Source organism: Tasmannia lanceolata, unplaced genomic scaffold (assembly GCF_043159265.1).
Source record: "Tasmannia lanceolata isolate RefF3 unplaced genomic scaffold, GAP_Taslan_0.1 ptg000003l, whole genome shotgun sequence".
In the NCBI taxonomy this organism is placed as follows: Eukaryota; Viridiplantae; Streptophyta; class Magnoliopsida; order Canellales; family Winteraceae; genus Tasmannia; species Tasmannia lanceolata.
The window spans coordinates 62,628,188-62,642,318 of NW_027518680.1; the positions used below are offsets into that span (position 1 = coordinate 62,628,188).

A 14,131-nucleotide genomic window follows, 5' to 3' on the forward strand; every position below is an offset into this window, starting at 1 on the left:
TTGCCTTTGCAAATAAGATCAAACTAACATAATCCTATTTTCAAATAGGAGAGATTTTGGTGGCATCCAAAGATGCACCAAGGGTATCTTTCCAAGTTTCCTTACACGTAATAAAGGAATTCAACCAAGAGAGTGCTCCCCTTCATCATAAGGACTCAGAGATGTGCTGCTCATAAGCTTGATCTGTCTGCGATCAGCACAGGATACTCTAATTGTTCACCGTTATAATTGGGACCAAAGAAGTAGGAATCTCTAATCAGAATGGGGAAACGCGATTCGGAAATGGGATCTTCTTGATTACCCAATTTTTGAGAATCTCATTTCAGAAACTTGGGAAATGCGATTCCCACTCTATGTGAAGCGCGTTTCCTATCAACCCTCCTTGTCACTTGCTGGTCCTCTTCTCTTCTTGGTGGTCCTCTTCTCTTCCTCTTCTTAGTTACATATAAATATAAGAATACCCCCCATTTGAATGTATTAAAAATAATTTCAAGAGCCAAATTTAAAAGGATAAAAAGTCAATTTTCTAGTTCTAGTACAAAATTCGAAAAAATGGATCGGGTCAAAATCTTAACTTCCAAATGATGGTGTATTTTTCTAATTTTAAAAATTCATAAATCCTATCATATACAAACATTATTAAAAAAAAAAGCCCGGTAAAAAAAAACTCATAATTTGGTTTCTAAAATTTTTTCATCTTGTCAGCCACTCGTCAACAGACTGGTCAATACAGGCATTCAACAAATAGTGATTTTCCTTTAAGTAAATGTTGGATCTTTTAATAAAAAGTGGTTTTTAATATTTCGTTCATATAATTATTTCTTATATTATTTAGTAATTTTTTATTTTTTTAGATTTCTTAAATATTTAACTATTAAAAAAAATCCCCCGATCCTTCCCGCTTCCCGCCTTCCTGGGAGCCTTTTCTTACCGGTTTGGCACACATTAACACCAATGGAAACTAGAAATGCATCTTGCTTCCATGACACGAAGATGTAGCGATTCTATTTGGTGTCAATATCCTCCATTTCTATCACCATGAACCTCAACAATGTGAGTTGGGCACTAGATCAAATCTCTAGACATCAACAGGTTTTACAGCCAAGAAATATCTCATAAGGCCAATATTAATGGAGCCCATAAGATTATATATCGGATTTTTGTCTATCAATAGATTGGTGATTCTTGTAACTGTCATAGTATATCTTCTTTCTTCTTCCTGCCCTATAAATTCATTTGGATTTGGTATTGCTTTTACCAGTAATCTACACATTTCTTGCCCAAAAAAATGAAAACGCCTAATGCTACAGCCAGCTACTCACAGTAATAAGAAATGATTGCTTCCTTTTGCGACTCATCAACGTCATGAACTGCCCGCTTCTCATATATCGCCTCCCTATTTTGTTGAGTAACATCTCCTGCTATGAAAATGTTCCTTCGGCTTCCAATGTCAATCCAGCTGAACCCAACGTCCCTCTTTAACCCTCTATCTTTCATCAGCCTCCTCACTCTTACTGCATCATCCCACATACCAAAGGCAGCATATAGATTAGCTAGAAGAATGTGAGTATGCTCATCTTCAGGTTCCATCTCAAGAATTCTTGTTGCAGCAAGCACACTAAGTTCGAGTTGCTTACGTGCATGGCACACCCCGAGTAACACCCTCCACAAGCTCAAGCAAAAGTTCCACTTAGTCCCAATAAGAGCAATGCTAGTCTCAACCAACTTTTCAGCTCTTCCAAACTGACAGGAATGCCCGAACATACCAACCACGCAAGCATAGTGCCCATTGCTCAATGCTCATGGAGCTGAAAAATGAGGGTTCCTTCTTCGACTAGGCCTGCATGAGCACAAGCAGTAAGCAATCCGAGAAAGGTTACGGAATTTGGTTTGACACCTTCTGCTTTCATCCTCTCAAAGAGATTGAGTGATTCATAATCATGTCCAAACCCAGTAATCATGCCAGGCCATGAAAAAACATCTCTTCTTTCCATCCTTTCAAATACACTAATCGCATTGACGATGCTACCACATTTTGAATATATGGATACCAAAGCATTATTTATTGCAACACATGAGTTTGCTGATTAGGAATCTGAAACTGCTATTTTATGGTGAAAGCATGAAACTGTTTGCTGAACTGCAAGGAAGCCAATCTGCTGCAAGTTGTAAGAAGAAACGAGAAAGCCAACTGATGGAAATGCATTCCTTGCTCAAGCATATCTAGAAAGAGAATGATGGTGTCATAATAATGGCCACTAATGGAATACCCATTCATCAACACATTCCACGTGTAGAAATCTCTCTTGGTCATCGCTTTGATGATTTTCTTTGCATCGGTCAGCCTACTGCATTTTGAGTACATTGTTAAGATAGCATTTAGCTCTCAAATAATAAGCTTGATATTCCTGCTTTTCAGCACTTATCATACATTGTAATAAGAGTAATTGGATATGCCCATCTCATGTTCAAGTCCCGACTTGATCATCTGCACATGGGCTTCTTGACCATGCTTTAGAGCTGAGGCGGCAGATATAGCGCTCAGGATGCTGGGAAATGTTATGAGGATTGGTATTACACATGATTCTGACATGACTAGTCCACGGAATAAATCTATGGCAATTTTGCTGCAACAAATTCTGTTCATATCCTGCGACAATTTTTTTTTTTTTTTTTTTTTTTTTTTGAAAATTGACTTTTATTACCAAGAGAAGATGAAAGGGGGACAAGTTGTCCCCACATACATTATTTACACCCCCCGCTTAGAGATCATCAGAAAATGATAACACTTCTACATATTCTTTGCAATACCCTCCATCTCGGGCGCTATAAAAATGGACATGAATTCACGCAGAACACCATCCTTTGCCAGCTGATCAACGACCTCGTTAGCCGATCTCCTCCGATGTTCGATTGTTGGCATGATGACACTCACCAAATCCCTAATTTCAGTCACGAAGTTATGCAATCTCCAGGGTCCGTTTGAGTTTTTGGTTGCCCAAGCAATGGTGTTTGAGGAATCACCTTCTACAATTAGCGGTCCGAGCTTGCTATTAGCGAACCATTTAAACCCAAATAACAGAGCTCGTACCTCAGCTTCATTAGCATAACAGATGCCTGCCGGTCCTGAGAAAGACATCAGTATCGTCTCATTGTTATCGCGAATGACTCCACCGATCCCTGCTTTTCCGGGATTTTCTGATGGAGCTTCCGTCGAAGTTTAGCTTGAACCAGCCAATCGGCGGAGGTTGCCATTTTGGGGTAACTTTTTCCTTGATCATCTGCTCCCAAATAATAGTATTCCAATTCCTTAATATATCCTCGATTCCATAATTAATTCTCATTCTATCTTTGATCCATGAAATTAATTTAATTTTAATCTGTAAGATGACCCAATTCAACCTCTTTTCTTTATATCCGGTTGTTTCTTTTGTTCCATACGTTCCAAATGATGACACAAGTAAGGAGTTTCCACATCGCTTGCCCAATATCTCCAAACGTACCACCACGCCAGTTCAATAACGTCCTTCTATTGCCTTTTGTAAAAGCCCATGAGACATCAAAGGATCTAAGAAAATTCATCCAAATTTGACAGGTTAACGGACAATGTAGAAGTAAATGATCAATAGTTTCCTCCGCTTTCTTGCATAGAACACACCGGCTTGCCATCTGAAATTTCCTTCTCTTTAGTCTATCACATGTATTTATGCTTTTATGACTGACGGTCCAAGCGAAAGCCTTTTATGACTGACGGTCCAAGCGAATGCCGCTACTCTTGGAGGTGCCCAAGTCTTCCAAACTCTCGCCTGACACTTAGCCTTCCTATTCCCACTGCACAAGGCTGAAAAGAAAGATCTAACGGAGAAACTCTCGTCCGGATCAGGTGTCCAAATTCTTTCATCCATGACAAAAATCGAACAATGACAAGAATTTACAAGCTGTAATTGCGCTGTGAAGCTCACAATTTCATCATCTTTAAGAGCCCTGAGTAGCCGAATATCCCAAAAAACCCTTCCATGCTCTGACCCCCTAATTAGATAGTCTGAGATTTTGGACTCACTGCTGGTGGCAAGCCTAAAAATGTCAGGAAATAAACAATACATCGGGTTCTCTCCCACCCATAGATAAATCCAGAATCTTACCTCTTCCCCATTTCCCACCTTGAAGCCAACGAATTGCTCAAATTGATCCCGAGAGGCGCAGATAAACTTCCACGCTCCCGACCCTTTTCCGGCTGTAAGATTTTTAGCATTCCATGTACCCCATTCTTTCCCATATTTTCCCCCTATAACATTGTGCCAAAGAGTCCCCTTGTCCGCTCCATACCGCCACAACCACTTCCCCAATAATGCCTTATTCTAAGTTCTAATTTCCCCAGTCCCCAGTCCTCCTTGGTTCTTCAATTTTGACACCTTCTTCCAATTGATCAAGTGCCTAGATTTCTTTAGTTTTCCATCCCCATCCAAAGGAAATCTCTTTGTAGTTTTTCGATTCTTTGAAGCGATCTTCGACGAGATTTTGTACAAGGTCATGAAATATACCGGCATATTTGCAAGGGAAGTTATCAATGTAATTCTTCCACTAAGAGAGATGTATTTTTTCTTCCATATGGCCAGCTTCCTTTCGATTCTCTCAACTACCGGATCCCATTGAGTCGCTGATGGAATTCCAAAGCCAAGCGGGAGTCCCAAATATGTAATCGGTAACTTTTCCACTTTGCATCCAATGCTCACAGCATGACAGGCTTGTGTTGAACATTGATCCCAGCCATGACACTTTCAGAAAAATTAATTTTTAATCCGGATGTAATTTCGAACCATCGGAATAGTCTTTTAAAGTTTGCTACCGATCACCCATCTTCCTCTTAAATGGCAGCGTGTCATCTGCAAACTATAAATGGCTGACCGGTTTAGAAGCGTGACAAGGCTTCAATCCTCTGATATACCCTTTTTCTTCAGCCTTCGTTATCATAGTGCTAAGCACTTCCGACAACTGTATTCAATGAAACTAAATTCTTTGGGGATATCATCTCGAACATTCTGTTTGCATCTTTTAAATTCCTACATGTTAGGAATTAACAACGAAGCAGAATAACGATGCAAAGATAAACGAAAGATTCACACACAGATTTACGTGGTTCACCCAACCAGTTTGGTATGGGCTACGTCCACGGCAGAGCGACAAGCCAACGATTCCACTGTTCTGAAGAAGAGATTACAAACCCTCACGCCTCTCTCACAATCGGGTCTCCTGATATCACATCCCTTTTATATGGCGTTCAGAAACGCGTTACAATAAAGAAAAAAAACCTAATTCACGAAAGTACAAAACTACCCCTTGTATAAAAATAACAATCTCCCACATGAAGACTGATATCTGCACTTCCACTGATAAAGAAGTACAGTACTTTCCAGATTAGAATGAGATTAGACTTCACCAATAACACTACACTTATAATAAAATGTAACGAGAGAAATGCCCATAGTAGTCCTGTCGAACAGCCCATCTTTGACGTTTTTTCCATGTATTATCCTCCCATACTCTTCTGCTCCAACAGAAGTACAAGCATAGAGCATGCTAGCATAAGGAATTATGTTGGACGAACAAGTCCTATGCAGAGTATGTCTAAAAACAATTGAAAGCCTTCACTCTAATTCCCATTTGAAACATTAGCGGATATGATCGAATTCCATGTCGGAATGTCCTCATGCAAAGGAAGAGGGACCTCGCAGAAAATCCTCCGACCATCATCCAAGATTTCGCATTCTGAGTACATGGTTATGAGGGAAGTCCGCACACCAACAACTAATGCAAAACCAGTCCTTACAGACCAACCATGGAGCTTTTTGCAACCCATACATCACCTAGACCAGAGATCGCCTTAAGAAGGCTGCCCAAAGTGAATTCTTTGGGAATCAAACCCTCGTCCATCATCTCCTTAAACATATAAAAGGCATGAAAGAAATTCCCACAACGAGTATTTGCAGTAATAAAGGAGACTAGGAGACTGCTTTTCGTTCGGGCATTCTCTCGAACAGATAGTGTACATCTTTTAGATTTTCCCGCTTTTGGGTTGTAACTTGTAAGTGAAAGCGTGGGGTCGAAGTGAGAGGGCCAATCATCACCAGCCATTGATCTAGTTTGGATCAATAATCAATTGAATCGTGAAAATCAATGGTTAATCTTATTGGAAAGATAACGGTGTCACTGCTGCTGCATCCCATGTATAGTTATCGCAGCTTGAAAATCTTAAAGATTGGATAATAATAGCCGTCGGATTGATGGATTAAAAGAAGAATGGGCAACGGTTAGGCTAATTTAGAGATTTTAGTATGTGTTGTATATTTATGCTGTATTTTTTGAACCTTTGAACTTCTATGATCTGCTAGAGTCCCTCACAACATGTCAGTGCAACCCCACAGGGGCTCACTTTTCAGCAGAATTTGTGATCATTCAGGTGGGTGCCTTGACATGCGACAGATCATCTGCGAAATGCCTTTTGTGATGGACGCTTGTAAATTCATTCATGATTTTTCTAATCTTTTTGGTTTTGTTCAACCCTGTACATTTTCATTAGTTTAATTAACCAAAACGTTAAATGATCAATTTATGGGCTGATGAAAGGGTGGTTCCCACTTGTTAATTACTAACCATTGATCTATTTTGGATCGATAGTTAATTCAATCAACTCCTAAGGTGAAAACAATTGGTTAATTTTATTGCAAAGATATAAAGCAACCAATAAGATGAACAATCATACCATTATGAAAAATAGAATGCATGACTGTGTGGTCTCAATGTTCAGAATCGGTGTCTGTTGTTGTGCAGAATCACCAAGAGATCGAATGCAGATGGGTAATGTTGTCAAAGAATTGCATGAGATCAAAAACTTATATCATGGAATTGGCATCCATCGAGACAGGAAAAATAGGAAACATTTTCTCATATCCTCATCATGAGATCAATGCTTTGATATTTTGTATTCATGTTTAAATGGAAAGAGTATGGTATGGGTGGAAAGAGATCTACGCATGGAGACGTGTATAGTTATGGAATCTTGTTGCTGGAGATGTTTACAGGAAAAGCTCCTACCAATAACTTGCTTACAGATGGCCTAACTCTCGACCAGTTCACTAAGATGGCGCTTCCAGATCGAGTGATCGAGTGATCGAGATTACAGACCCACAATTGATCTCAGAAGAAGTCCAAGTTGTCAACAATAATAACAATGAAAATCATACCATTATGAAAAATAGAATGCATGACTGTGTGGTCTCAATGTTCAGAATCGGTGTCTCTTGTTGTGCAGAATCACAAGAGATCAAATGCAGATGGGTAATGTTGTCAAAGAATTGCATGAGATCAAAAACTTATATCATGGAATTGGCATCCATCGAGACAGGAAAAATAGGATGCCAACTTTACGTGAGGGTTCATCTTATCTTAGCAATAACTAAGGAATTGTTTGAAGTTGAATGGTTCAATGACAAGAATCTTTGGAAACATTTTCTCATATCCTCATCATGAGATATGCAACTTTAATGTGAGGATGTTTATGTCATGCATTTATGTTGATTTTCACCTTCATTTGTTTGTATTCTCTTGAAAATTCTAGCTCACTTCTTTGTTTGTTCTTGAAAATAAAGTGATATTGAGGAAATAGACAAACAAACAATGCTGCTGAAGGGGGTTGAAATATCATTTCCCTTTTGAGAATGCTATAAAGTCCATCACTTGGCATAGTGGGTCTTTCCTCATTGTAGTACTTCAGTGGATTTAGCTTCGTTGATTGTTTAGTTCAATGTTAATTTAGGTTTATTCTGTAAAATAAAATTTTAATAATATCAGTCTTTATTCCTCGTACTGTGGGCCTCATTTCAAAGAGTACGCTTAAGTTATGATTGATTTTGAGAAACTAACACTACTGTATTTTGATGATCGCACTCTTCACTTTATTAAAAGTACGGTATGGCCCGCACCATATATAGGATGATCCAAACCGTCCATTGGATGGGCCACAACCTAAATAGGTTGTGCCCCAAAAATCCTTTCCATATATAGGTTGATCCTAACCCTCCGATCTGTAGAGGATTAGGATCAAACAGTCCCTCCTCTCCAGATCGGAGGGTTCGGATCAACCTATGGAAATAATTTTTGGGGCACAACCTATAGAATAAAAAGAGTCACGGTGGTCATAATGTTGACATCTGGTGAAAGTCTCATAAGAAACCAAGACAGAACAATACAAAGAAAAAAACAGTGCTCCTATTTGTTAATGAAATTTTATTTAACTAAGCACATAAGGAACCAACCCATAAGAAAAGGAAAAAGGAGGTGAAAGAGTCCAAAAGAGGGGTTTGTGGTGTTGTTAGGGAGGAATGGTGGAGATTAGGGTGCCATTATTGAAACAAGGGAGTGTGGATGTCAACCATTCGATTGTATTATAGAAAAGCAAATTCAAGATAAGGTCTTAAAAGTGCCACGATCACGGCTGAAAAGCTGAAAAGCAAATTTTCATGGCTGCCAAACATCCCCTTGGTATTTTTCAAGGGCAATGACGTCCCTACTCTCTGTTTTAATAAGAGTTACCCTTTATTTTTTTGAATTTGTTCTGATCTATACTGCATAGAGGAATGCTATACTTAAGGACACCCTTGCTACACCTAGCTCATTGGCCCCTCATGAGGTCCACACTAGTCAACCGTATTTAAAGCTGCACAGAAAAAAAAATGCAACGGGATATCCTTGTGACTGGGTTTTTGCAAGAGCATCATTCAATTTAGCATTCCTCATATACAAGTGAAAGCCCCTCCTACCTTTTAAGGGGTTAATTAAAATCAATTTCCTAAGTTTGGTGAAAGAGGGTTGTACCTACGCATCCTTTCACTTCCTAATAAAATCCTAAACTATCTTGTAAAAAATGCAAATTCCATTGGTTCGAAAAAGAAAACTCATTGATAATCCCTAAAAAAACCCCATATTGACATGAAACAACAGATGATAAACCCCAAACTAAAATGTGAAAAAATAATCAAAATATTAAATGCATTAGAAGATACCCTAGCTAGACTGAATAAAATCGAACAATGACTTTAAAGTATATATATACCCTAAAAATCAAACTAAATGCATTAAAATAAAGCCCTCACAACTAAGAATGGAACATTTATCAAGCCCTCACAACTAAGAAATGCTCATACCCAACCAGATCTCAAATCTTTTCTCTTGCTGGAACATTTTTTCTCTTGAAACCCTGAACAACTAAAAAATGCTCATACCCAGCCAGATCTCAAATGAGTGTGAATTTATCACTGCCCAAAACTTCGAACCAAATGGGGTGTCTATATATACGGATACAAATATTCAGGATATTCGGATACAGATGCGGATACGGATTCGGATATACGGATCCGGATCCGGATATTCGGGATAAACGGATTTACTTCTCGGATTCGGATGTTAAACGGATCAGATGTACCATTTACCAGATTCGTATCCGCTAAGAGCCGGATATCTCATAAACGGATTCGGATAATATCCGCTTGAAACAGATTCGGATAATATTCGCTTTAAACGGATTCGGATGTGGACGGTAATCAGATTTTCGAATGTCCATTTACAGGCCTACTTCCATTATCCGTTTCACGTAAAATGGGCGGAAAACAAATTTTACGCCGACTTTTTCATTTCAGTTCAGAGTCTTTAGACTTCCTCTAAATAGAAATATATCTGACTTTTTTGCCTATTCTAATTTATCACCGGTTTCAAAGGAGAATAAATAGAATTGTTTTGAGATTAATCCTTATACTATATATAAAGCGTGAATAAGGGGTTAAAATCATCCTCACTTTTTCATTATTTCCGTTCATGTCCCTGATTTTCTTTAGGGGTATTCTGGGCATTCATGTTGGCCAATAAATACTTTTTTTCTTTTACCATTAACCCCTTTGTTGATATCTAACATCTATCTATATGAGAAATTATTTGAGGGTAAAAACGTAATCTACATACGAAAAGTACCGACACATGGTACTTGTCTATGACAATTACGGCAAAAACTACCAAGAAGAAGTAAAGTCATATGACAATGACGAAAGAACTACTTTTTATTACTCATGAAGGACACTTGCAAAATATTGACGGATTCCGGGCACCTGAAGAGGAACAATAATTATGGAAACCTCTATCGATTGGAGGGTTAAGATCAGCCTATATCGATTGGAGGGCTACGATCAACCTATGGAAATGATTTTACAAGCACAACCGATTGATGTTGTGTTCCATCCATGGTTTAAAATTTTGGTTTCGATAACCGTTTTGGACCCCACCGAAAACCGAAATTTCGGTCCGAAATTTGGTTCGAAATTCCGGACCGAATTTTCAAATTTTCGAACCAAACCGAAATTTCGAATTCCTAAATTTCGGCCGAAATTTTGTAATACTTTCTTTTTAATAAATAATGGCATTTAATCGAAATTTCAGACCGAAATTTAAAACCATGGTTCCATCACATGGACGGTTTGGATCAACCTATCACATGATCGGAGGGTTCGGATCAACCTATGAAAATTATTTTTGGGGCACAACCTATGTAGGCAGTGGCCCACCTAATGGACGGTTTGGATCATCCTATGGTACAGGCCATACCGTACATTTGTTCCCGCCCTGCTCAATTTTGCAGGGGTATATTTGTCATCCCGGTCACTTACTTTGCCCCTGGAAAACATCCAAAAGTTATCACTTTCGTTCCCAACTTTTGCTTAAATTCTTTCTACATCCTATTGTATTTTAGGAAAAGTTTCCTGTGTATCCAATTTCTGATGGCTATTTTTGTCAATTCCAATGCCAATGACCCTTACATGTCAGTCCAAAGACTCCAAACGAAACCCTATTATCTGCCCATTTGGCTGGATTTCCTTCCTGAAAACTCCACTGCTCTCAACCGCCTCCTTCTCATCGCCTCTCCTCTCGAAGTCTCGTCACATGCTTTTGTTTTTGCTTCTCTTCTATGTCCTGCTCTGGGTATCGTTTTCTCTTTGAACATAAATATTTTTTATTTTTATTTTTCATTCATTAATGAAGGAGACTGGTAAGAACTATATATGGATTCCGAACCGGGGTATTCTCCCTCCAGTAAACGAACCAAAGATGAGTTTTCTTGCTTCTGTTTGTTTTCCATTTTTTCCCTTTAAATGGATGGATTTTAATTAGGGATCCTGAGTTTTGTTTTGGTTTTTATGATGACCAAATTTTAGGGGATATCTTCAAACAAGGATTATTAATTCTTTTTTTGTAGGAGGATTTTGGTTGTGCGTTTTTGTAGGAGGATTTTGATTGTGGTTTTTAGAAGGATTTTGTAGTAGCATTTATGAATTAACTTACTCGAAACAATTTTCAATAAGTAAAGGGCGTGTTCGCAACCATAATTTAAATGGCTTCTGCCCATGTTGTATGTGCTCGAATGCAACGCAATAAAATCCAAAAAAGGTAATTCTGCAATCTGTAAACTAGACCCACCAAGCCCATTTCTCCAAACTCTACGTTTAACATGTATAAAGGATGACATTCAAGCTATTTTTTTTCAAAAAATGATGAGAATTAGAGGCACGACTAGGAGTCACTTACGTCGATTATCATAGATCCATTTCTACCCGATTCTATAGGGGAGGATGACAAGTGTTGCCGTACACACCCAAAATCATTTTAGCAAAGGTGATTCTTCAAAAAATGGGTGGGAAAAAGACCCCAGTACCCTTCTGACATGATGACAGTAACGTCAATCATTATCTTAAAGTTAGATTTAATGCATTTGATCTTAGCTGTCATCGTTTTCGTTCGTTTGAACATATGTTTGAACCCAAACAAACGTTGAGTTCGTTTTAATCGTTGGTCTACAATAAGCAGAGACTGTTAGATCCTTGATAAGTGAAAGTATTTTTATGTACTTAAGATTCCGGCAGCGTACTCCAGAATTCGGTGGCATACTCGATATGTTTGGAACACATATTTGAACCTAAAAAATCCGACAGTGTACTTGATATTCCGGTGTCGTTCTCGATATTCCGTCGGCTAACTCGATCCGTTTGGAACACATGTTTGAACCCAGAACATCCGACAGCGTACTCGATATTCCGACGGCGTACTCGATACATTTGAAACACATGTTTAAACTCAGAAAATTTGACAGTGTACTTGATGTTCTGACGGCATTCTCAGCCAAAAGAGACGTGAGAAATAATAAAATATTCAATAACGTAGCCGTTCAGAGCCAAAAGAGATGTGAGAAATAATAAAATATTCAATAACGTCGTCATTGCATAAACTTGTCTTTTTTATGACTAATTACTCTGTCTATCTCTTTTACAGGAGGACCTATTTTTGTTCTTAAAATATTTCATCACCTAAACTTAGCTTACATTTTGCTCTCTCTTATTTTTTGAATGCACATATTTTAGATGTAGGCTTTAATAGCACTGCCTTATTTTTGTTTTGTTTGTTATCATAGTAAGCTTTATTTCACTTATCCGGAAAAGATCAAAGAGGAATGCTAGCGTCAAGCGGAAGCTTCTCCCAAAGGCGTTTTAAGTGCAGTTTTCTCGATGGACTTATTTCATCAATGATATTGCAGAAATAAGAAGCTTTGACGACAGACAAGGATGCTTCATGAGTAGGAAAAACTCGCAATAATGTAAATTGGTGATTCTCAGACCAATTTCAAACCAATATAAAGATTCTGTAATAAATTTTCAATTCTCCTTGAAAAAATTAAATCCTATTAGGGCCCGTTTAGATGCCGAGAAGATTTTGATTTGGATTTCTCACATTTGCAGCCCGTTTTGCATTGTAATTTGGATTTCTCACATTTCTAATTCAACATCTGATAGTGAAAAAAATCAAATTTCTTTTCAGTGGAAATAAGAAATTGGAAATATATTATTTTTTTAAAAACATATTGTCCAATAAAATTCAGTGGGTTGCCTTAGCTGAACACCTGATTGTTTTGAAGCGGTTCACAACCAATTGACGTACCATTCCTCAAACTTGATATATTTATACGGAAATGAAATCACTGCTGCAATCTTTTGATATTCCGCGAAAGCTTCTTGTCTTTTAGTATTTACTATTTAAATGGCTGTCAAAAGGTTATTACAGTTCCCAAAAAGCTCTAACAAGCCCTTTAAATACTAAAGGGCAATCAAAATGGCTCGCACGTGCAGCACACGTGCATTTTTACTAGTTTTTTTATATACGAAAACGAGAGGGAGTGACACTCACAATCAGTTTTCAAAATCCAAAACAAACAGGGGCTTAGTATAAGAATATAAATCATTGATTGGCTATAATCCAAAAATTGCACAATGATCAGCTAATCTAAACCATCCAAACTGTAAATAGTGCTATGATGAGAAAGGAAAATTAGGGCAGTCGTAGAAAAAGAAACAACCATAGATCAGAGGGTTGGGATCATTCTATGGAATAGATTTTTTCAGGCACAATTAATTTACAATGTGGCACAACAAATGGACGGTTTAGATCAACCTATGATGTGGGCCGTTCAGTCCAATTTGAAAAATACTTGACTATTTGGGCTTACACCATATAAAAACTATATTATCAAGACCAATACTCTCTCTTCCATCTTTGAAGACAAACCCTTAGTGGGGGTTGTTATTAACATTACTTTAGTGATCCCTTGGATCTTTGGCAATGAAATCAATGACAGTCCTAGCAAATAATTGTTGTAACTTAAAGTGGTTTAATGGCTCATGTCCATTATTTCCTAACAGCTACAAATTCTCAAATTTTAATTGTTGTAACTTAAAATGGTTTAATGGCTCATGTCCATTATTTCCTGACAGTTACAAATTCTCCATTTATTTCCTGACAGTTACAAATTCTCCATTCATTTCCTAACAGTTACAAATTTTAACAATTTTTTGGTGAAAAGACATGTCCATTCGTTTTCTATAAATAGCAAATGAATTTCTCATCCAAGATACAATTTTTCTTCTGCAGAAAGAGTTATTCCCTGAAAGAAAATTATCTTGTGATCATCCTTTTGATATCAAATCAAATTTTTCCAAGTGTTTTCTCTGAGTGTGTTGATCCAAGTAAATTTCGATCACGTCCA

At 37.8% G+C, this 14,131-nt stretch overlaps 1 protein-coding gene across 1 annotated transcript; it reads right to left on the minus strand.

Moving 5' to 3' along the window:
- Nucleotides 1-1,314: 1,314 nt before the first annotated feature.
- Nucleotides 1,315-6,132, minus strand: LOC143870031 (pentatricopeptide repeat-containing protein At2g03880, mitochondrial-like). The gene is made up of 4 exons (XM_077376547.1): nucleotides 5,832-6,132; nucleotides 2,796-3,126; nucleotides 1,881-2,025; nucleotides 1,315-1,743 (listed from the first exon to the last, which is right to left on the minus strand). The coding sequence occupies exons 1-4, from the start codon at nucleotides 6,130-6,132 to the stop codon at nucleotides 1,315-1,317; spliced, it is 1,206 nt and encodes a 401-aa protein (XP_077232662.1).
- Nucleotides 6,133-14,131: the final 7,999 nt, after the last annotated feature.

Coding starts and splice junctions, on each gene's coding strand:
- LOC143870031 (XM_077376547.1), bottom strand. CDS start 6,132: ATGGCTGGTGATGATTGGCCCTCTCACTTCGACCCCACGCTTTCACTT. Junction 2,026..2,795: donor GAGGGTATTGCAAAGAATAT/GTAGAAGTGTTA, acceptor AAAATGTGGTAG/CATCGTCAATGCGATTAGTG. Junction 1,744..1,880: donor AAGGTGTCAAACCAAATTCC/GTAACCTTTCTC, acceptor CATTCCTGTCAG/TTTGGAAGAGCTGAAAAGTT.